Source organism: Oryx dammah, unplaced genomic scaffold (assembly GCF_014754425.2).
Source record: "Oryx dammah isolate SB20612 unplaced genomic scaffold, SCBI_Odam_1.1 HiC_scaffold_29, whole genome shotgun sequence".
Classification (NCBI taxonomy): Eukaryota; Metazoa; Chordata; class Mammalia; order Artiodactyla; family Bovidae; genus Oryx; species Oryx dammah.
Genome location: NW_024070213.1, coordinates 3,269,101 through 3,293,050, shown reverse-complemented (window position 1 = coordinate 3,293,050; position 23,950 = coordinate 3,269,101). Strand labels below are relative to the sequence as shown.

The 23,950-nt window shown below is 58.1% G+C and overlaps 1 protein-coding gene across 1 annotated transcript in view; it reads right to left on the bottom strand.

The window, feature by feature from the left end:
• CELSR1 (cadherin EGF LAG seven-pass G-type receptor 1) overlaps positions 1-23,950 on the bottom strand; it is a 152,124-nt gene that overhangs the window by 81,795 nt on the left and 46,379 nt on the right. Inside the window, exon 2 of the mRNA XM_040233359.1 lies at positions 14,189-14,827. Coding sequence (XP_040089293.1) covers positions 14,189-14,827 — 639 coding nt within the window. The remainder of the gene's footprint in view (positions 1-14,188; positions 14,828-23,950) is intronic.

Genomic DNA, 23,950 nt, shown 5'->3' with positions numbered 1-23,950 from the left:
CTGGGATCCCACGTACACACTCACACACGCTCACTGCTATCAGGATCGCCCCGAGGACACCGCCCTCTCTGGCCTGGCGCGCCCTCTCTGGCCTCTGCAGAGGCCTCTCTGGCCCCACATGCAGCTCCACGTCAGGCGCCCACGTCCCCCTGGAGGTCTCACCCACCTGGGCAGGGCCAGGCGCCCAGGTCAGACTCTGATGGGCCCAGAATTCTCCATCTCAGCCCGTCCCAGCCCCAGGGTGACACCCACTGCATGACTGTCCCTCACCCTCCGTCTCCCCAGGCTCTGGGGGAGGGGCACCGCCTGTCCGAGGGTCAAGTCTGAGAATGTCCAGCACACAGAGGGTGCCTGGCAAATGCCCGGCATGCCTCAGGTACTGGACTAATGCCTGTGAGATGAAGTCATAAAATGCCAGGACTTCGCCACAGGCAAGCTGATGGCGACTGCTCGTACAGAATTGTAAAACTTGCAAAATTCACGTTTGATTCAAATGATGTTGGAAAGATGTTGATGTCATGAATGAAGAATTAATTCTACAGATAAACATGAATTTTTAAAAATAAAAACAGCAGTGAGAACTCTAAGCATGCCAGATGAACGGGGCTCCCTGTAAAGGCTCTCACCCCTGGGCTCCAGGGGCGAGACCCAGGCCAACCCCAAGGCTCTGTGGGCACCTGAACAGGGTACTTCCCAAGGCAGACGTTCCCGCTGACTTGTTCAAACCACACAGGAATCCACTTCTGTGTTTCCTTAACTGTATCCTCTATGCAGTGGTGACCTGGCAGATCCCAGCGGCCAGCCCTCAGGGGAAAGCCCAGGTTTCCATGGTGGGCGCACCCCCATCACAGCCAGCTTGGCAGAACAGAAGTCAGAGAGGAGAAGAGAGGTGATGTGATGGCTTTTAATTCTTAAAATCATTTTCAGTTCAGTTCAGTTCAGTCGCTCAGTCGAGTCCGACTCTTTGTGACCCCATGGACTGCAGCACGCCAGGCCTCCCTGTCCATCACCAACTCCCAGAGCTTGCTCAAACTCATGTCCATCGAGTCGGTGATGCCACCCAACCATCTCATCCTCTGTCATCCCCTTCTCCTTTTGCCTTCAATCTTTCCCAGCATCAGGGTCTTTTCAGATGAGTCAGTTCTTCGCATCAGGTGGCCAAAGTATTGGAGTTTCAGCTTCAACATCATCATCTTACTTCAGGCAAATAACTTGGACCAAATTCAGTGAGCCCTCTCTCTTTAATTTATATATATATATATATAAAGAGAGAGCTCTTACAAGAAACACTATTTTACTGTAATAAATGTTTTCAGTTACGCTTGCTTATCAAGATTTAACTTCAGTTTTCCTCTTCTAGGAATTCTCATTTAAAATAAATTTGGATTTCTAAATTTGTTTCAAGCGTCCCAGTGCCCTGCTTGGGCTCAAATGCTTGCTCCAAGTCACCCTAATCCTGGGGAAGCCCCCTGCGCTGCTCCTGTGCGGCCCCCGCCCACTATGACTGCCAGCCTCGGCCCACAACAAGGATCAGGCTCACCCGAGCAGACCCACAGCCGTGCTCCATACTGCACGCAGCACCGCGACCCCTGCCCACAGGGCCCGGGGCCCGGCCTCCTGCTCACAGCGGCAAGGGCACAATTCCACAGGGACCACTGTGGGACCCCCACCCCTAAAGAGGCATTCTTAGCTGCAAAAGCTGAGGCCCTTCTGGCTGCCATGGCCTCACACACGTCCCCATCACTGGATGGCCTGTCCTGCCCAGGCTTGACTCGGGGCTGAGGGACACTGCTTGCCCGGACCCCAGCCCAAAGTGCCAGAACCACAGACCCCAGGTTGGAGGGCCTTACGTCCTTCAGAGAAGCCCCAGATGCACCGAGCTTATGTGGGCTCACGTGCAAGGCAACTGCGCTGACAGCTCAGGGTGACGGGGGCAGGGGAGCCTCACAGCCCCTGGTGTGGGAGCTCCTACACGCCCCCACTTCACAGGCGGGAAACAGGCCCGGCAGAGGGTCTGTCAGTGTGTGCATGCTCAGTCGTGACCAGCTCTTTGTGTGGACGTGTGATGTGGGTGTGTGTGCGTGTGTGTGTGTGCATGTGTGTGTGGCATACACACATGTGGCGTGTACATGTAATGTGGGTGTGAGTGCATGTGTGTGCATCATGTGGTGTGCATGTGTGTATATGCGGTGTGAGTGCATGTGTTTATATGCAGTGTGTGTGGCATGTATGTGTGATGTGTGTGGCGTCTAATATACGATGTGTGTGTGGCATGTACGTATGTGGGTGTGTATTGTGTGATTTGTGTGTCTATTATGTGGTGTGCATGTGTGTGTATCTGTGACATGTGTGTGGCATGTATATGTAATGTGTGTGTGTTTTCTGCGATCTCTGTGTGTCTGTGATGTGTGTGTATATGTGGTGTGTGTGTGTGATGTGTCTGTGTGTGGTGTGTATATGTGATGCTGGGTGTGTGTGTGTCTGTGTGTACTGTGTGATGTGTCTATTACGTGGTGTGCGTGTGTGTATAGGTAGTGTGCATGTGTGTGTGTGTGTGTGCCATGTATATGTGATATGGGGTGTGTGTGTGTGTAATGTGTCTGTGTGTGGCGTGTATATGTGATGTGTGTGTGTGTGTTCTGTGATCTCTGTGTGTCTATTATGTGATGTGTGTGTATACGTGATGTGTGTAGCATGTATGTGTGATGTGTCTGTGTGGCGTGTATATGTGATGTTGGGTGTGTGTGTCTGTACTGTGTGATGTGTCTATTACGTGGTGTGCGTGTGTGTGTATGTAGTGTGCGTGTAATGTGCGTGTGTGGTGTGTATATGTGATGTGGGGTGTGTGCACATGTGTGTGACCGTCATGGCAGGTCTGGGAGCCGAGGGGCAGGGCAGGAACCAGGAGGTGCTGATGTGAATGTGGTCCCGCCGAGAGGTACTTCAGAAGGGCCGGGGGTGCCCTGATGGGGAGAGGGGAGGCGAGGGGCTGGGGGCCGGCAGGAGGGGCGGCATAGCCAGGCCGAAGCCCCCAGGCCCTGAAGGAGAGTAGGACGGGCCCCAGGAGGGGAAGCGCAAGCAGAGGCTTGAGGCCGCCAGCTTTTCGATAAAGAGACAGCTGCCTCCTGGTCCTAAGCAGCAGCTCGGGGCTGCAAACTAAAGAACCAGACCCCACGGCAAGCCACCCGCCCTGCTCATGCGGGCAGCTTCAGCAGTGGGAGCAGAGACAAGGGCAGGGTCCTGCAAAGGTTAAACCCTGAGAAAATCGGCCCATCCACCCTGCCTTCCTCCCAGCCAGCCCTCGCAGACCGCTGTGGGGGGCAGAGGTGTCCCGAGCAGGATCCTGACCACTGCCTCAGTTTCCCCGGCTGGAAACCCACCCCCCAACTGAGGGCGGGAGCTCTGTCTCTGGCCCCAGAACTATCGAAGCCCCTCGGAGGCCAGGGCACAGGGGAGATGGGTGGATGCAGCGAAGTTCCGAGCTGCACACCTGGCAAGCGGGGCTGTCGCGTGGCACCTGCTGTGAACTAGCTTCCGGACACTGGAGGTGCTCGCTGTCCACGCCTCGCGCCCCAGAGCCCTACTCCCTGCCCCCAGCCCCCTTCCAGCCTCTCCCTTCCCACTCTGAGTTTCGGGGCTGCTGGACTGTCTCATCTCCTGGCCCGGCCCCCGAGCCTCCTCCTCCAGGGGGCAAGGCAGCCAGGAAAGGCCTCCCAGAGGCCAGACACCTGCCCCCTCCACCAGCGGGAGGGGGACCGGAAGCCCAGACCACTGCAGGCCTGTCCTGGGCTGGGCCTTGGGCTGACTTCACTACTGTCTTTGAAGCAAATTCCCAGAACCCTGGCACACCCATTTTTTAAAATATAAATTAAAAAATGCATTCCAGCAGCAAAGAAAAACTATTCCAGCTCATCCACAGCTCCTGGCTGTGAGTCAAGAGTCACCTACACACCCAAGGGGCTGGAACCCGGAGAACCTGAAAAGTCACTGTGCTTTCCAAGCTCCTAGTGCATGGATGGCCCGGCCCACAGCCACACTTGGGGACCCCTCCGTTCAGAAAACGGGTGCTCTCCTTACCCCCGATGTCCTCTGGGGGTGGAGGGGAACAGAAAATAGCCAACCTTGAGGTCAGCTAAACGGTGGCTCCTGAGAGACGTGTCCACTTCCTGCTCCCCAGCACCTGTGAACATCACCCCACATGGCAGACAAGTGAGTATCACGCCAAGTGGCGCAAGATGGGATTAAAATAAGCATCTGGAGATGAGACCTCCTTGTTACCCGGAAGGGCCCTCTGCAATCGTGAAAGAGGAGCAGCTGGGGTTTGTAGCCCACGTGAGGATGGGGCAGAGGCCACTGTGGCCACAAGCCCGGGGAGCTTGAGCCCACGGCAGCTGGAGGAGGCAAATGGACCCGCCCCAGGCCCCCAGCGCCTGCAGAGGGAGGCGGCCCCGCCCACACCCTGATCTCAAAGTGCTGGCTTCCGGATCCGTGAAAGGATGAATTTCTGCTGTGTCGGGCCACCCCGTCTGTGGTCTTCAATTCCTGCAGTCACGGGAAACCACGACGAATCCTAAACACACCACAGAGGCCAGCCTGACTCAGCAGAAGTCTCCTCCTGGGCACAGTCCCAGGAGAAAGCAGTTCTCTTGATACCTTTCAGCATCTCCAGAAACCTCAGGAGACCCAGGGCCGCGGAAGAGAAAGCGTCCTGTGTCCCCCAGGCCCTCGTAGTGCCTGGCAGGCAGCCGCTAAGGACCCAGGAGGCGCCAAATGAACACGCAGGGCCCGAGGCAAGGTGCGCCTGGCGACCAGCGGCGGGGCCACTGAGCCGACCACCAGGGCCTGAGCACACAGACCTGCATCCTGGCTCCTCACCAAGGCACTTTCACGCCCGACAGCAGAGGCAGGGCCCTCCCCAGCCAGGGCTGTGGGCTCAGAAGGAGACTGGGGGCTCAGGATGAGGCAGAGTCGGGCGGAGGGTCCCACCCTGGGCAGACTGGCCCCCGCCAACATCCCCTGGGGCCTGCTGGGAGGCAGGTTCATGCTGTCCTGTGGGCTGACGGTAGGGCTGCCCAGGGCTCCCCTGTGCCCTCCTGGGCCTCTGCAGGCCTCTCTCCAGAGACCAGAGGTCCCCACTTTGGAGCCCCAGGGATGGCCAGCCTGTGGCCGGGGAATCTGTCCTGCGACGTCCTGAGGACCAGCCCCAGGAAAGCATTTCAGACTCAGGCCACGGTTCAGTTCTAATGACATGGGCACCTCTGAAGGCGGGGGCACGGGCGGGCCCGGAACGGTCTCGCAGAGAGGATGGGCTTGTGCAGGAGGGGTGGCAGAGACTCCGTGCCCTGGGGGAGATGAAGGTGCAGAGCTTGGCCCCAGACTGCTGTGTGGGGGTGAGGGGAGAGGCCTGGAGGCCGGGCTGGGGGTCCCCAGTGACCACGGGAAAGATCCTGTCAGTGGAAATTAAACCCGCAGCCGTGGTGGCCAAGCCGGAAAGGGGCGTGCCCAACACGTTATCAGTTTGTGGGGAGAGCGTGCCAACTCTGGAAGAGCGACGTGTCCAGACTGGGCCGGAATGCTCACTAAAACCTTAATCACGGCGCGGAGCAGCGGCTGAGGCCCCGGTGGCTCAGGCTGCCCTTCCCGCATGATGCCAGGAGGAGCGGGGGCAGTGTCTGGGGACAGAGTCACGTCCTGAGACAAGAACTCACAGTCTTCAGTCGCTGCTTGGAGTCGGGACAGCCACGCTGTCCTGGCTGACACCCACAGCCTCCTCAGCTGTGCCGGCCACCCAGCAGAGAAGCCACCCGTCACCCCAGCCCCACAGGCCCCTGGCCTGAGGAGACGTCAGTCTGTCCACACCAGGGGAAGGGCTCAGGGGTGGGCGACGGGCAGCTGCGTGAGCAGAGACCGCTCTCTGTGGGGACGTCCAGGGTGGCCCCTCTTGGGTCAGGGGCTCAGAATGGGCTCCCAGCAACTCTCGCGGGCGGCCCTCAGTCCATGCGGTGCCTCCAGAGAACAGACCCTCCATCGCCCATGTCAGCGCCCACGGCAAAGGCCTCGCGTACGCATCCCCACACAAGCACCTAGTGAGCGCCTGGGGGTCCGGGCGTGGGTGGGGGAGTACAGAGCCCCAGAGGCCCCCACCCTACCCGCTGGAGCCTGTGGGCACGTGTCTCACCCCACAGAAGGCACTGGGCGGGTATGGGTCGGGTAGGGATGCTGAGACTCGACGCCAGGAGGCTGGCTGGATCCCTGGGGGCCCGAGGTAATGACCAGGGTCCTGGGGGTCGGGGGTCAGCGGGGAAGCGGTGCCAACAGAGGCAGAGGCTGGGGGGGAGGGGAGGAAGCGTCACCAGTCACGCAGAGCAGGCAGCGCCCAGAAGCCGGACCCAGAGGGGTCTCCCCGGGGCCCCCAGGAGCTCTGAGAAGAAACCCGCGCAGTTTAAGCCCCGTGTGTGTGGGACTTGATCACAGCGGCTGCAGGACATGAGCTGGGGGGAGGCTCCCGTGGAGCCCGCCTTCCAGGCCTTTCTGCAGAAGCACGCACACCCGATACAGCCTGCACGTATGCAGGGAAGACCCTGGCAGGACCCAGCCAAGGAGCCCTGTCTCCCCGGGGACATTAGGCGGGAAGCCCAGGGAGGCTCCGCCCGCACGTCCTCAAGCTGCTTTGCTCACTGCGGTCGGACACCTCAGTACCAACCTCTGTTTCTCAACAACTCAGGCCCTGCGCCCAGCTCACCAACCCACCTGGAAGCTGGCTGGGTGGACGTGGGGAACGCTTGTGTTCAGGTGTCTAAAAAGAAAGTAAACCACAGAGGCCTGTCTGAGTGTCCTCTGGCCCAGCAGCTGTTGGACAAGCAGGTTGACGAGAAGTGGCTATCACACCGACCCCCAGAAGCCCTGAGGCCGGTGGAACAGCACCCCTCCACTCCCCAGACCTTACGTTTAAGGCCTTATCCCTGGTCTCGGGAATTAAGTCTTCAAATATATTCTTGTAGATGGAATCAAGTTGTTGTTATTTAATTGTTCAGTCATGTCCGACTTCTTGTGACCCCATGGATTGTAGCCCACCAGGCTTCTCTGTCCATGGGATTTCCCAGGCTAGAATACTGGAGCGGGTTGCCATTTCCTTCTCCAGGGGAAGATCAAATTAAAGTGAGATTATACTGGATGATGAAGGCCCTGGTCTCATGACTCAGTTCAATTCAGTTTAGTCACTCAGTCATGTCCAACCCCGTGGACTGCAGCGCACCAGGCTTCCCTGTATATTGCCAACTCCCAGAGCTTGCTCAAACTCCTGTCCACTGAGTCAGTGATGCTATCCAACCATCTCAACTTCTGTCGTCCCCTTCTCCTCCTGCCCCCAATCTTTCCCAGCATCAGGGTCTTTTCTAATGACTTGGCTCTTCCCATCAGGTGGCCAGAGTATTGGAGCGTCAGCATCAGTCCAATGACTTGTGTCCTTTTAAGATGAGGGAAATCCGGACAAGGGGACAGAGCCCCCCAGGGTGGGGTGGGGGAGGCCATATGAAGACAGAGATGGATGGAGCTGTAAGCCAAGGACCACCTGGGCCACCAGAAGCTAAGAAGCAGCTATAAGGACTGTCCCCCGGAGCAAATCCCCGCCAACTCCTTGATTTTGGACTTTCAGCCTCCAGAAGAATAAATTTCTGTTACTTTAAACCACCCAGTGTGTGGCCCTGTGACAGCAGGCCTGGGGAGCTAACAGGACCCCGAGGACCATCCTTCTCCCCAGAGACCGTCTGGCTGTGTATGGACACCCCGATGGGCGAGGAGGACGCTAATGCTGTGTGCCAAAAGTCCCAGCTTTGGGGAGAAGAATTCCATGGAAGAGGAAAGGAGCTCTCTGGCCAAATTTATCCTCACCGCAATGCCTCGAATATGATTTTAATGGAAAACAAAGTCTCCCAGAAGTGCAATAATTCCCCAGCTTTACGATAACACACTCGAGAAATGCCGGCTATCCCCAACCAGGAAGCTACAAAGAGAGAAAACTAAAGTAATCCCGAGTATCTGGGAAGTACATCTTCCTAAGGGAGGATTCTGTCTCTGCTTTCTTTGAGATTTTAATTATAGGCCAGATAATGATTTTCATTTCGAATGATAATTAACTCTCGGGTTTAAGGACTAAATTCGACTTGACGGTGAACTCTTCCAAATGGAGCTTTAATCCAGTAAACGGCAGTGAGTGCGGCAAACTTATCTCTCTTGTGTCACGTGGCGTCACCCCACAGGAGGACAGCGCAGCTCAGACGCACGAAGCGCTTTCCGTCTAATACAAGGGCATAGGGTCGGCGCGTCCCCGGCGTGCGGAGGTACTGTTACGGTGATGAGAGACGCCAAGAGAACACTCAGAGGTGGGGTGAGCCTCATTTTTCACAGCAGAATCAGGGAAGCGCCAGAACTGATTTCAGTGTTTTCCCCGTGAACCGGAAAGGTGATTCAATTTTTATATTAAAAGTTTCTCTAGCCTTGAACCTAACACAAAATACCCTGGCCCTGGGGAGGTCACCCTGGGACAGTCCAGGTCCCCAACTCGGGGCAGGTCACCCTGAGTGACAGTCTAGGCCCCCAGCCTGGGGGAAGTCACTCTGGGGGACAGTCCAGGTCCCCAGCCTTGGGGAGGTCACTCTGAGGGACAGTCAGAGTCCCAGAAGGGCCCCCCATAGGACAACTGGGACGTCCCACCCCGGGGTAGTTGGCACAAAGCTCAAACCCAGCACCACTGAGACTGTCCTAAGTGGCCCCTGACCCTCTGATCCCCAATCCAGGCTAAGTGTGCTGGGGCGCACCCTTGACGACACAGGGCCCAGCAGTGTGGACGTTGGGAGCCCAGGGAGAGCCGGGTGCTTCACGCACAGAGCAGGACTATTCGCTGAACCCTCTGAACCCAGAGGAGCGGCCCGGGGTCTAAACACAGAGGCTCAGGGATAAACAGGACCCTCCCCTGGTCCCCCGACGTGCAGGTGGCTGAGCGGTCCGGGAAAGCCCTTCTTCCCAGCTGACCTCAAAGCTCCTGCCTGCCCTGGTGAGAGGAGCCAGTCTTGCTTCTAGAAGGCCAGCAAGGGGCGGTGTGCTGGGCTGAGGTCAGCCTCTGAGGCTCTGGGGGAGGCTGAAGCTCTGCACCAATGGGACCCAGCGCAAGCGGTCATGTGGCCCTCTGGGCACGCACCCCCGCCCCGGGCACTCGTGAAGAGCAGATCGCAGGGGCAGGGGTGGGAGTCTTGGCTTCAGGTTAAATATGAAGCATGGGGTTGGGCAGGGAACACCCACAGTGAGCCCTGAACAGGCTGAAATAAGAAGCCAGGGTGAGGAGGCCAGGTGGGAAGGCTGGGTCGGGCACTGCAATCGGTGTTCAGGAAAGAGATCCCCAGGTCCACCCGGCCCCCACCAGCTCTGCATCTGGGTGTCCCTGAACTGGGTGACAGCTGTCCCCACCCCATGGGGTTGTGGCTGGCCTTGTAGAGCAGAGCCTGTGTGGACACAGTCTCCCCCACGGCAGCGAGGAGCGATTAGGCTGTTTAATTAGGGAAACGACACACCAAGGGGCATCAGGACCCAGGCTCAGAATCACATCCCGAGGCTCGCCCTGGCCCAGCCCAGTCTCAAGTCCCCCTGGGCCGGAGGAGTTTGCCTCCCCCTGATGCTTCTGAACTGCGGTGCTGAGTAAGACTCTTGAGAGTCCCGTGGACTGCAAGGAGCTCCAACCAGTCCATCCTAAAGGAGATTGGTCCTGGGTATTCATTGGAAGGACTGATGCTGAAGCTGAAACCAGTACTTTGGCCACCTCATGCGAAGAGTTGACTCACTGGAAAAGACTCTGATGCTGGGAGGGATTGGGGGCAGGAGGAGAAGGGGAGGACAGAGGATGAGATGGCTGGATGGCATCACCGACTCGATGGACGTGAGTTTAAGTAAACTCTGGGAGTTGGTGATGGATAGGAAGGCCTGGCATGCTGCGATTCATGGGGTCGCAAAGGGTCGGACACGACTGAGTGACTGAACTGACCTCGGGAACGGGGACACAGCACAATTCTCCCGCTGCCACCGCTCAGAGACCCTTTGCACTTCACTTGTAACTCTTAGCGCCCTGCATGCAAAAGGTGCTTCTTAACAGATGTTGTGATGTCAATGAAGCAAGAAAAAGGACTCGGTAAACAGGTGAACCCGGCCATCCCGCCCTCAAGGGGTCCACAGAGTGGACGAGCCTGAGCTCAGAAGCCAGAGCACCAGCTTCAAATCCTGCCTCACCTTCACCCGGCTCTAAAGCAGGCCCCTTGCCGCCACCTTGAACACTCCGGGGAGGACCATTCTCTGTAGGAGGGCCATTCCCTGTGGGAGATGCCCCATGCCCTGGAGTGCGCTGGGAGCACGCCTGGCCTCCAGCCACGGGCACCCCGACTCCCAAGACAACCAAACCATCCTGGGATGTCGTCACGTGTCCGCTGGGGGCAGAATCTCCCCCACAGAGAACCTCTAGATGAGACGCTTGAATGTCCTGCACCACAGGCTCTCCATTGTTTGAGCGGGGCCACAGAGCTGCTGGGAGGATCAGGGTAAAGGGGCAGACTCGTCTGGAACAGGACAGTGCACTGAAGGGCCCACTTAGTACCATCTGCAGGTCGCCGCCCTCCTGAGGGTCATGGAAATACATGGCTCACACCCCAAATGAGAGCAGATCAACCAACACGTAAACAGAGGGAGTTCCCAGGGAGATGGACAGTCACTGTTCCAGGAAGCCAGGGGGACCTCCTGGAACCTCCCCAGAGCACAGACAGCCCTGGGCTGGAACCCCAGGGAAGTGATGACAGAGAGACGGCAGGTGCGGAGGAGAGGAGGCGGGAGGGATGGGCCCCACGCGTGGGGAGTTTAACCAAAACCCATGCTCTTCACAGGCAGGAGCGGACAGGGACCGCGATCCAGGAAACTGGCGTGCGAGGTCGCCAGGCTGAGCCTAAATGCCTGTGGTCCTCTATCCCCATTCCCTCCAGAGCGGGGCCCCTGCAGACCCCAGCCAGGCCCCCACGCAGAGCTATGAGGAGGAGAGATGCCTTCTCCCTACAAGGACAGGGAGTCCTCACTCCGGGGCCTTGGAACTTCCTTGAGGCCAAAAGGGATGCAAGAAACACCGGGGAGCCGTCGGGGTATTTTTCCAGCATCAAATTCATGAGCTTTTCCTGAAATTAACTGATACCTTCCTTCACCCAGCTCATCTCCCGTCCGGCAACACAGGAAGCCAGGGTCCGCTGGCGGCCTTGGGCCCCTTCCAGCTTCCCACCCGCCAGGCCCGAGCTCGGCTTACCTGGGAGCCAGTAATAAAACGCTGGTGACGACAGTGTGGCTTTCACCAGGAATAAATGGGCTCAATTACCTCTAGCAAGAAAGCAGGGCTTCAAAGGGAGAGAGGAAGAAAAAGAGGAAGGGGGCCGGAGGAGAAGTAATCGGTCTGACTCAGCCTTATCTCGGAGAAAAACGCCTACGACTACTCAGTACCAAGGACGTTCGGATGAGGCCCCTGCCCATCAGGACCTTTCAGTGGCGATGACATGCCGGGTCATTCCCGGGCATAATTTCTCTAGAAATGACTCTGGTGATGACAACGGAACTTGAGAAGTCTGGAAGTCCTTCCCACCCAACAGGCTGATGCCTCTGTGGGGAGGATCCAGGGTCCACAGGTCCCCAGTGCCTCTGCTTACCCTGCCCAGATGTGGCCCCAAGCTCACATTTGGGATTTCTGGAGCCCAGGTCTGCAGCTGTGGCTACGAGGCGACGCTGGTCTGCTCAACCAGGACAGACCACCCCCCACACTGGCCAGCTTCAAGATGAAGCCGCCAGAGTCTGGGGGTGCTTGGGGTGTCCCCCACGTGACCCCTACCGTCACGCATCTCCACCAGGGAGACGGCCGATTGCATGGCAACCTTGGGTGGCCCACCCCACTGGGCGGGGCAGGTCTGATGCCTGCATTGGTCGGCATACAGCAGGCACTCAACTAATGCTCATTGAGCAAGCAAACGACTGCTCACTGGCTGACTCCCTGGAGGGCACCAGGCTCTGTCCCAGGGGCCTGGGGCCACGGCTTCTCCACTGGAAGCTGGAGTCATCGTGGACGCACTCCCCATCCAGGCCATGTGGTGGGGGAGGGGGACGCAGGGACACCCAGCTTGGCGGGGAGGCAGGGAACACTTCCCCATTGTGCGGAGGGCTGACCATGGCTGGCACAACTGGGCAGGGATTTTGGAACAGGCCGAGATGCCAGCTCAATGCTGTGGAGTGGGAGTGGGAGGAAGGGGTGGACCCCCACCCGCATGTCCATGGCCCGGCTCCTGGGCACGACGACAGCCCTGACGACTCAGGCGTGGGCTCGGGCCCCGGGGTCTCCTTTACCTTCCCTGCTCATCACGAGATCCCAGGGTAGCCAGGAATTTACAGTTAACAATTGGGAGACCATGGCGGAGATGGGCAGAGCCGGACGCAACAGATGGACAGACAGACAGACAGACAGACACAGACGGCTGAGGGCACCACAGCGGGCAGTCGAGCCTTTCTTGCCGCAGAGGTGCCAGTGGATTATAACCAGGCTGGGCTCAAACGCAGCAAGCCAGGGCGCACGCCAGCTCCCCAGGCTGCCCGACACCCCCTCCCCCTCTTCGGTGCAGAGCACGGCCTGCCCACCTCCCGGCCCCAGGGTCCCCACCCCAGGCTCACACTCTCCCTGCTCCGGAAACACCTGCTAGCCCGTAAGCCCCAGCCTGGGCTCCATCTGTGCCGCACCCCACGCGTGCAGAAACGGTCTCCCCACTGTCTACACCAAACACGTCCACGGAGGACACGGTCCACGGAAGACTCTCAGAGCCTCCTCCGGGCCGAGTCAGGCCCCACCTGACCTCAGAGAACTTTCCAGAAAGACAGACGGTCACCATCTGCCACAGAACGCTTGTTTCTCGAATGGGCGACTGGATTCCACATGACCACAGCAAGAGCGTGTATTCTCTGGGCTGCTTTCGGCGGGATTTTTGCTTTTAAACACAACCATCGGATGCCTTTAGAGAGACTCATTTTGGCGGCAAATCAGGATGTCTCAAGCGAAGCGTATCTTGCAGGCAGGGAGGATGAGTAATTTCTACAGTGACAATGAGGCACGAAGAAACCAACATCACCTTTCCAGACCCCAGTGATTAGTGGCTCACCGTTTCTATCCCAGTTACGCTATTTTAATTTGTTAAATATTTATTTATTTGGATCTTTACTGCAGCACGCAGGATCTTTAGTTGCAGCAGGTGGGACCTGGTTCCCTGACCAGGGGTCGAACCCGGCTCCCTGCACTGGGAGCTCCGAGTCTTACCCACGGGACCACCAGGGAAGCTCCTATGTTGTTTCACTATAACCATTAAACTCGAAATCAGGAATGAACTACTTTAAATGCAAAGCTACTCTGGAACTTCCCTTGTGGTCCAGTGGTTACGACCCCGCCTTCCAAGGCAGGGGATGTGGGTTTGACCCTTGTGGTCGGGGTTGGGGGCAGCTAAGATCCTATGTGCCACGTGGCCAAAAAAGGCAAAACACAAAACAGAAGCAATACTGTAACAAACTCAACGGAGACTAAAAACGGTCCACATCAAAAAAATTCTTTAAAAGATAACGAAGCTACTTAAGCAAAACACAAGTCATTTCATCCGGGTAGATTTTCAGTGGGCTCTGGTTGCACAACCTTCCTCCTACTGTCCTTCCAAAGAAAGCGAAAAGTGAAAATGAAGTCCCTCAGTCGTGTCTGACTCTTTGCAACCCCATGGACTGTAGCCTACCAGGCTCCTCCTTCCATAGGATTTTCCAGGCAAGAGTACTGGAGTGGGTTGCCATTTCCTTCTCCAGGGGGGATCTTCCCGACCCAGGGATGGAACCCAGGTCTCCAGCATGGCAAGCAGACACTTAAGAGGGTGGCTTGAATGGCAGGGGGTCAGTGGAGACCCCGGAGCTATGGTCAGGAAGCAGAGCCAACACCCCGGGGCTCAGGGTCCAGCCTTTGACCACGTCCCTGAGGAAGGGAGTGGACGGAACAAACCGCTGGGCACTCTGACCTGTGAGCTGGAAGCCTGGTGTGAAGCACAGGTGACCAGGGCCTCCCCACACCCCCGAGCCCTCCTGGGGAGAAGTGGGGGCCCCCTACCTGTGAAGTCCTCCTGGCACTCGCAGGTGTAGCCGCCCTCGCGGCTGCGGCAGCGGCCGTGGGCACCGCAGGGGCTGGAGTAGCACAGGTCGATCTCTGTCTCACAGTAGTCGCCGGTGAAGCCGGGCGGGCAGCGGCACCGCAGCCCGTTGACTGGGTGGATGGGCCGGAAGAGCACGGTGGGGGAGCTGATGAAGGGCGCCGAGCTGTCGAACTTGAGCACCGACACGCACTTCATGTAGTTCTCGCACGGCTCCCGCAGGCAGATGTTGTCATCGAAGGGCAGCACGCGCTGCGTGGACACAGCCGTCAGCAGCGTCCGGTTCAGGTAGATCTGCTCCTGCAGGTCCTCCGACGGGAAGAACTTGTCCCGGACGCCGCCGGGCAGCAAGGCCGAGAAGGTCACGTTCAGGATGTTGGCGTTCACGTCCGTGTCGTTCTGGATGTTGAAGACGAAGACGGCGTCCTTGGTGGTGGACAGCACGGCGGCCACGCCCTCCACGAAGCGCGACAGCAGCGGGGACAGAAACCTCTCCTGAGACATGTCCTCCAGGCGCACGGTGATGCTGTTCGTCAGCATGTCGTCCGTGATGACCGTGACCCGCAGGGTGCAGAGCGCCACCACGCTGTGGATGCCGTCTGTGAGACAGAAGGTGGGGTGTCACTCAGAAGCCCGCCTGCCCGGTCCCCTCGCCTGGCACCCCCAAGCCCCAGGCCCCTGCCCACTCGTGACCACGACCTTGACCCCATATCCTAGGGCCTGCTTCCCTCCCTCCACACTTGGCTTCTGAAAGCACAGCTCCCGTCACACCCATCAAGCTCAGAAGCCCCCAGGGGACCCCCCCCCCCCCCGACCCGGCCCAGCTCATCAGGGCATCCCAACGCTCACCACACAACCCAGTCCTCACTGCCTGAGACTCCAGCCTCAGACGCTTTCCTCCAGACACGGGGGGACGCTGAGACCCCGTTCTCCCTCCTCTGCACCTGCTTCAGCCGCCCACCCACCCCCCAGCCCAGCTCAGAGCCCACGGCGTCCAGCACAGTCCCCGCCCAGGTATGGCCTTGACCTCTGCTGCGCTGACGGCTTCTCTCCTCCTAGCTGGGTCCTGCTCATCTAAACACACCCGGGCATGCTCAGTCACTTCAGCTGTGTCCGACTCTGTGACCCCATGGACTGTAGCCCACCAGGCTCCTCCATCCATGCGATTCTCCAGGTAAGAATACTGGAGTGGGTTGCCAGGCCCCCCTCCAGGGGATCTTCTCGACCCAGGGATTAAACCCGCGTCTCTTACGTCTCCTGCCTGGCAGGCAGGCTCTTTAACACGGGCGCCATCTGGCACCCAGCATCCAGGAGAAGCTCACCACGTGTTGCTTTAGGAAGACACACAGGAGAACACGGCCTCTCAGCCAACACAAGTGGCCACTCCTGAAGGGAGGTCCTCGGGGCGTGGCGGCCAGAAACAGCGGAGTGTTTGGGTCGCCAGGCTGAGCAATGGCCCAGGTTCCCAGCCCAGAACCAGGCGGGCTGTCCAGCGGCCACCCCAGGGACTCGCTCCGACCACGATGGCCACAGGGCAGCTCCGTCACCTCCAGGGCGGCCCTGAGGTACAGCCGCAATGCTCAGGGACCTCCACCTGCTCCCATCCACCCCCCACACCACCTGCTCTGGGGCTCGAGAAACACCTGGCCAAGTTCTCATCCCTGTGACTCAGCTCGGCTCTGGGTCCCGGCAGCCCAGACGGATGTCCCACAGTGTGGGTGCAGCCTGTGCCCTCCGTGAGCGCCCCCACCCTGGTTCCCTGGGGCATCTGGGCAAGGTCTGAGCCCCCGGCAGGTCCCACCCTCCCAGAGCTGGAGCTGGGCTGTGCCCCCAGACGGTCAGGGGCCAGGGACCACCTTCTGGCCCAAGTCCAGGAAGCCTCAGGACCCCCGAGAGGATGCAGTGAGGCGACAAGCCCTGGAGGCCACCTTGTCCCTCTGGACCCGGCACAGTCGCCACCACACACAACTTGCCAGGAGCCCTCAGAAGGAGCCGAAGCATGGGAGCTTCTGCACCTGGGACGGGTTTCTTCAGACACCAAGGAGCCAGAAGCCACTTTTGGGGAACCCTGAGTCACAAAACCTGTCCAGACAGCAGAGAAACGTAACCACTGCAGAGGTCACAACACGTTCAGGTGCGAACCTGAGACTCCCAGAAATTCTAAGAGAAGCCAGCATTACCCCATCTGACAGGTGAGAAAAACCGAGACCCTGGGAAGCCAAGTCTCACGCCTGAAAACTCACGCTTGGTGGAGGGGGCCCCGGCTACCCCGGTAATAACCCCCACCGCCTAGTAGGTCAGGCACTGAGCGCCCTGTGACGGCTCCCTCTGGTCCTCACGATAACCTGGAAAGGCTGCCTCTTTTTTCTTTTCGGCCGTGCTGCTCTGCTGTCAGGATCTTAGTTCCCTGACCAGGGATTGAACCCAGGCCGTTGGCAGCGGAAGCATGGCGTCCTAACCACTGGACCACCAGGGAAGTCTCCACACACCTTACGGTCCTTACGGTCCATACGTGGTCCCTATGGTCTTACGGTCCTACGTGGCCCATCCTCGCCACCCTCCCTTGTCTTAAAGACGCCCCCTGCCCCAGGGCCCTTGCACGCTGCACCTTCTGTGGGGAACACAGCGTCTTGTCGCTGGTAGCTGGTCCCTGGGCCACCCGGGACTCAGCGGCACGACCCCCGTCAGAGGGGCCTTCCACGTCCCCCCACTCACGCTCTGCCACACCCCCACCTTAATTCCTGCACAGGAGCGGCCGCGGCCTGATTTTATTTGTTCACGTCCCTCCTTCCCCCCAGTGAGGTCGTGAGGACCAAGAGCTTGTAGGTCTTGTTCCTGCTGCACCTGTCACTGCAGAGGCTCTCAGTGTTTATCCAGCACTCAGAGGCTGCTGGATAAACATTCGGGGGACGGTGGGAGGGGGCAGGGGAGGGGGGAAGGGAAAAACCTCTTCCAGCAGCATCTCTTTAACCCCAAGATTGACGCTGGCACCAACAGCTTCAGAGACTTCATTCTTCCATCCAAGCTATTTTTCTGCGGGTGCTTCTTTTCTCTCTCTCTCTCTCTTTTTTTTTTTTTTTGCAAAGGCCCATTGTAATAATACGAGACATAGGATATTGTTTCCTGGTAGCACTTGTTATGAAACATCCTTTTAATCTTAAACCACACACAGATGTGTTCTAGTCCGAGATTCAAGGGTCATGCTGGTTTTAAGCTCCAAAGCTCAGGCCGTCTGGGCGTGCTCTGGGCTGTCCGGCCCTCTCCCTCCCAGGGGTCCAGGGCTCAGACGCTCCCACAGGGAGCCCAGGAGGGCAGAGCACAGAGGAAGGTCCAGGACCAAGGAGCCAGCTATGACCAGAAAACAGCACTGACTGTTAACTCACGTCAAAGGTGCTGGGAAGTAAAATGCGCACCTTACTGTTAATCCTATCATTAATTTATTTCAAGACCATGGACCGTCCTGGACAACCAGGTCCTGGAGACAATGAATTTGCTCTGAGTTTACATCATCTGGGTTGGATTTCTGAGTCTCCAGGAGCACAAACCCGACTGCCCATCAACAGGGAGCAACGAAATAAAAGGACGGCTGTCCGCACCGTGCAGCTCAGCTCAGCCAAACCCACTGGGTGACAGCCCCCTCCACAGGCGTCAGGGCAGACCCAGACAACATGAAGTTAGGGGGCAAAAGCAAGTCAGTCTTCACACAACACACACATTTACACGCAAGTCCAGAGCCATTAGCATGGAGAGCAAAAACTTCAGTGCTGACAGTGATTGTGTCTGGGTTGCTGAATTTGTTTTTAAATCAAAAATTGTTTAAGTTTGTTTTTAAATTTTAAGTAAAACTTTCAGTTTAGAGTAGCTTCAGTTTACAGAAAAATTGCAAAGACAGTGCAGAGAGGTCCTGTATACGGAGCATCCAGCATCCTGTGCTTCAGGAGCTCTGTTGAGTCCGACTCTTTGCGACCCCATGGACCGCAGCACGCCAGGCCTCCCTGTCCATCACCATCTCCCGACGGACTCACGTCCATCGAGTCGGTGATGCCATCCAGCCATCTCATCCTCTGTCGTCCCATTCTCCTTTTGCCTTCAATCTTTCCCAGCATCAGGGTCTTTTCCAGTGAGTTGGCTCTTCGCATAAACTGGCCAAAGACTGGAGTTTCAGCTTCATCGTCAGTCCTTCCAATGACTATTCAGGACCCAGTTACTCCCACAATTAACTTGATTATCACAATGGTGTGGGGTGTGTGTTTGAATGAAGCGATATAGACACGTTGTTCACTGGAGCCCACACTCCCCTGTCCTTTCTTTGGTTTCGCCTCCTGTCCTCGGTGTCCCAGGACCGCACAAGACGTGTAGGTGTCCCGTCCCCTTGCTCCTCCGGCTGTGACGGTTTCTCAGACTTTCCTTGTTTGATCTTGACTGTTTGTAGAAGCTCTGGTTAGGAATGTTGCTGATGTTCGGGGGCCTTTCACCTTCTCCTGCCTGAGCAGCCGTCTGGTTGATCACTTAGAAGCTTGTTTCATTTGGGAGAACTGGGAGCTCCCCCAGGACTCCCCGGACCTGAGCTGCAGGCCCTTCGTCCGCGACTGCAAACAGCGCCAGAACCAGGGCCTCCGAGCCGGGAGGGTGCAGGGCTTTCACTAGCTCACCCGGGTCCCCTCGCGGTCCCTGAGTCACAGAGGAGAAGAGACAGAGGAGATGGGGCCGCGGGGCTGTGGGCACCCACCAGCGGGCACTGCCCACAAAACCCCAGAGACCGCAGGCAAGGGGGCCTCGCAGGTCTTCATGCAGGGAGGGGCCTGTCCATGAGCCTCGCTCTGGTCACAGGGCAGCCGTCTTCCACAGTCTAGACCCTGGGCTCGCTCAGCCCCGCGCGTCTCAGGGCCTGCGGAGCCGGGGGGCCCTCAGCGGGGGGTCAGACAGTGGAGGGCAGCCGCCTTCCCAGCACGGAGCGCGGAGATAGCAGGAGGGCCTGGATGGCCCGGTCTCCGGACGCAGGCGTGTCGGGACGGGCGGCCCGCAGCCTGGGGCTCAGAAAACACCGACCCTCTCTGTGTGGAGGCCGGAAGTCCAAGGTCAAGGGTCAGCAGCATTGGTTCCACCCAGGGGCTCAGAGAGATGACCCATCCCTTGGTGCCGACCTGGCATCCGGTCCCTCCCGGCAGTCCTCAGCCTGCAGACACCTCTGCCTCACGTCACGCCAGACTCTCCTCTTAAAAGGACACCAGTTGCTGGATCGGGACCCACCCAAGTCCAGGAGGACCTCCTGACGGTGCTTAGCTTCATCACACCCGCGCAGGTCGAGCTGCATCACCAGACCGTCAGGTGAATCCAACATGCCCAACACTCATCAGGAAACGCCCGGCCTCACGAGGCACAAGGATCGGGGAGACCTTACCAAGGAGGGGGTCCCGGCACGAGACGGAGGAACCTGAGGACAGAGCGCCGAGCGAGAGGGGCCAGACACAAAAGCACAGAGGCCGTGTGAGCCCAGGGACATGGGGCGTCCAGAGTGGCCAAGTTCATGGAGACAGGGCAGACGGGGGGTGTTGGGGGCAGGGGGAGGGGGCTAGCCTTTAAGCGGGACAGCCTCAGCTGTGCAAGATGAACACGTCCTGGAGACGGACGGGCTGATGGTCACACAACAGTGTGAGTGGACTTAATGCCACAGACCTGTACACAGAGAATCGGGTGAACGACAACTTTATGTTACATAAATTTACAGTTTAAATAAGAAAGACGAGCACATAAACAAACAGGGGGGTGAAGAAATGAATAAAGAAGCAGCCAAGATCCTAAAGCTGCCTTCTCCTGTCTCTCCCACTTTTATTATGCACTGTAAAGCTTCCTGATACAGGATAACTCTGACTCAGAGATGCCCTCTCCTAATTTCATGTGTGAAACGAAGCTCCTGTCCCAGGGTCGAATTCAGCATCCACAATATCGAGTTATCCCACGAGAAACAACTCGTCGTGTCCATGCCGGACAGAACCTCCTGGAAGACTGGAGTTGTACCAGGCCCCACTACCTCCAGAAAGGCTTGCTCACAGCTCCCAGCGGCCACTCTGACCCCGGGTGACAGAGGCTGTGAGCTGAGACGCATTCTTCTCAAGACAAGCACTTTCACCTAAGAGTCAAGGATTGGTTCTCGGAAGTTAGATGCGTAATTGACCCCTGACCCCGAATCCCACTCCGAGGTGAAATGTGAAATAACTGAAAACATTCATCCACACAAAATCTTGTACATGAATCCCTGGCGCAGCCGACGACGACTCACAAGAGCCCGGAAGTGGAAACCCACTTGAGCATGGACTGGTGCATTCTGTCTAAACAAGACGTAGTCCAAAAAAAACCACAGAAAACTAGATGCGGTCCATCCACATGACAAGCTCAGACACAGAGAGAAACGAAGAACTGACAACCTCAGAAACACGCTCAGTGACGGAAGCCTGTCTCAGAAGCACACACTGCACAATTTCACGAGCACGAACTGTCCAGAACACGTAAGCCCGCAATAACAGAAACCAAACGGGGAGCTGCCAGGGACGGGCGTGCGGACTGCTGGTGGGTGTGGGTGTCCCTGGGGGGATGCAAATGTCTGGGGATTAGACAGAGGGGCGGTTGCACGACACTCTGAACGTACCAAAGGCCACTGAGGTGTCCACCTTGAAACGGCTCATTCTACGACGTGATGTGAATGCCACTTCAATAATTAAAAAGGAAAAAAAAGAGTTAAGGATTCACCCCATAAAGATTAGTTTTATCTTGCATGAGATTACCCAAAAGGAAAGATATTATTTGAAAAGGCATCATGGAGCTTCCCTTGCAGTCCAGTGGGTTAGGACTCTATACTTCCCCAGAGCACAGGTTCGATCCCTGGTCAAAAAACTAAGATCTGGCAAGCAGTGCAGCCAAAAAAAGAAAAAGGCGTTGTAAGAAAGATTTTCTTAGAACTAAGTGATGAGCTGAGTCAGAGGAGATGAGCCAGGAGCGGAGAGCAGACGCCCTTTGACAGAGCCAGGAGCCATGTTCCGACCCACAGTGACGGTGAAAACGCAGTTACCGTTCAGGTGGGGCTATAGCCAGGCCGGCTGTTTACACTGTCAACCGAACGTTGTGAAAGAGACCAGCACACACCCTCAGTGAAAACACAGTGCCGGCCCTCCCTCCGATGGGATCTTGTGGAGCGTTGTGTCAGCGACCAGTGTTCCTCCTGGGTTCTGTTTTATTTCCAGCACTGGCTGGACAATGCGTAGCCTCGCTGGCTGAACAGGAAGCCAGCAGTCAGGTCTTCCCACACTGCTCGCTGGGGACAGAGGCTGTGTTGCGTTTCCGGGGAGAAAGGCAGTGAAGCAGGGCCTTCAGCATGCGGTTGGGCCCCCGCACTGTGGACGGCAGCAGGGACGCTCAGGGTAGGGGTGGGTGACTTGCGGCTGGGGGCCGGCCCGGCACTAGAAGATGCGAAGCAGCACTCCCAGGCCAGGTGGTCTCCCACCCCTGAGCCGCCCCAACCACAAACGTCTCCAGACCTCGGCAGACGTCCACGGGGGGCAGAATCACACACCCAGGTGACAGCCCTGCTCTGGGAGACCACACGGAGGTTTCTGGACTCTTCTTCTGGCTTGAGATTGGTGGTGAAACCCACCAATCTGGTGGAGCTGGGCATCAGGCAGGACGGCCCAGAGGCTCCATGCCTCCCGCAGCGCAGTGGGGCTTCCCTCCACCGTCGGGGCCAACATGGAGTCAGTCCAGCCTCACTCTTTCCTGCCAGAGCCAGAGAGGCTGCTCTTCCGACCCGTCCTAGGAAATCGGGCAAAGCTCCCACACGACAAAGACTTAGGTCCAAATGGGTTTCAAAGAACTAGTGGCTCAAACGCATTCCTTTCTACAGCTGAGTAACACCCCACTGTGTATAAGCACAACTTCCTTATCCGTTCATCGGGTGACGGGCATCCAGCTTGCGTCCGTGTCCTGGCTGTTGTAAGCGGGGCTGCAGTGCACGCTGGGGTACACGTGTCTTTTCACCTCTGGTTTTCTTAAGGGTATGCGCACTTGCAGGGCAGCAAAGGAGACACAGACCTTTTAGACACCGTGGCGGGAGGAGAGGGTGGGATGATTTTGAAGAATTACCACAGGTAAAATAGACTGCCAGCGGGAGCTCGATGTACGATGGGGGGACCCAAACTGGCGCTCTGTGGCAACCTGGAGGATGGGGTGGGCGGGGGGGTGGGGAGTTCAGGAGGGACCACATATACACCCGATGCCGATTCACGTTGATATACGGCAAAAATCATCACACTATTGTAAAGTAATTATCCTCTGATTTCAAAAAATTGGAGGGAAAAGAGAACTAGTGAGTGCCCTGCCCTGCCTGGCTCCGAGCTGAGCGACGGCCTCCAGGGTGATCAGGGTGCCACGGCCCCAGGCACCTGCCGAGGGTCACTCACATGTCCTGCGGCCCCAGGCAGGTCAGCCCGAGACTGCTGTGGGCAGTAAAGATGAGACTGTGAAGAAACGCGCAAACCCAGCCCAGCCCACAGGCTGCTGAGCCCAGGGGCGCTGCCGGGCCTCCTCAGTCACTGCAGCTCGCGAGCAGCCCGCATGCAGTCCGGGAGGTTCCAAAGAAGCAGGAGACCCAGGCAGCCTCTGGGCAGGACACGTGGGCCCTGGTGGTGATCCCGGGGGACAGGAGAGGGGGGACTTCCTGCTGTTACTTGGCGCTCGAGTAAATCTTTGTGGCTTTGTGTGGCGGGCAAAATAATGCTCCACCTCCCCAAATGAGGCCCAGTCCAGAGGCCCGGAACCCGTGAGTGTGCCATGCTACGTGGCGAAGGGTCGGGCTGCTGGTAGGCTGACCTTGAAACAGGGAGACCATCCAGGTGGGCCCAGTGTGACCTCAGGGTCCTGAGAAGCGGAAGAGAACACAGTGAGAGAAAGAGGCCGCATGGGGAGGCTGCAGTGCCGCTGCGCGGACGGCGCGGGGGTGCCGAGCCTGCGGTGGGGGCGCCTCTGGCTGCTGGAGGAGCCGGGGCAGAGTCCCCCCGGAGAGTCTAGAAGGAGCTCAGCCCGCCACAACCCGGTTTCTTCCCAGCGAGACTGTGCCGGACTCCTAACCCAGCGAACTGAGCAAGGATAAGTCCAGGTCCTCTCCAGCCACCATGCTTTCGGTCATTCGTTACAGCAGCCGTGAAAGATCTCATCCTGTGAGTTTACCGTAACCTTGACACCAGCATCAGACAAGGAGAGGGCTTCCCTGGCTCAGGGGTTAAGAATCCTCCTGCCAGTGTGGGAGACAGGAGAGCGAACCCTGGCCCAGGAAGACCCTACGTGCCACGGAGCAATGACGCCAGTAAGCCACCGGCTCCTGAGCCTGAGCTCTAGAGCCTGTGAGCCGCAACTGCTAGGCCCTCACACCCTAGAGCCTGTGCCCCGCAAGGAGGAGCCCCCGCAAGGAGGAGCCCCCGCAAGGAGAAGCCTCCCCAAGGAGGAGCCCCCTGAAGTAGGAGCCCCTGCAAGGAGGAGCCTCCCCAAGGAGGAGCCCCCGCAAGGAGGAGCCCCCGCTAGGAGAAGCCCCCACAAGGAGGAGCCCCAGCAAGGAGGAGCCTCCCCAAGGAGGACCCCCCGCAAGGAGGAGCCCCGGCAAGGAGGAGCCTCCCCAAGGAGGAGCCCCCGCAAGGAGGAGCCCCCGCAAGGAGGAGCCTCCCCAAGGAGGAGCCCCC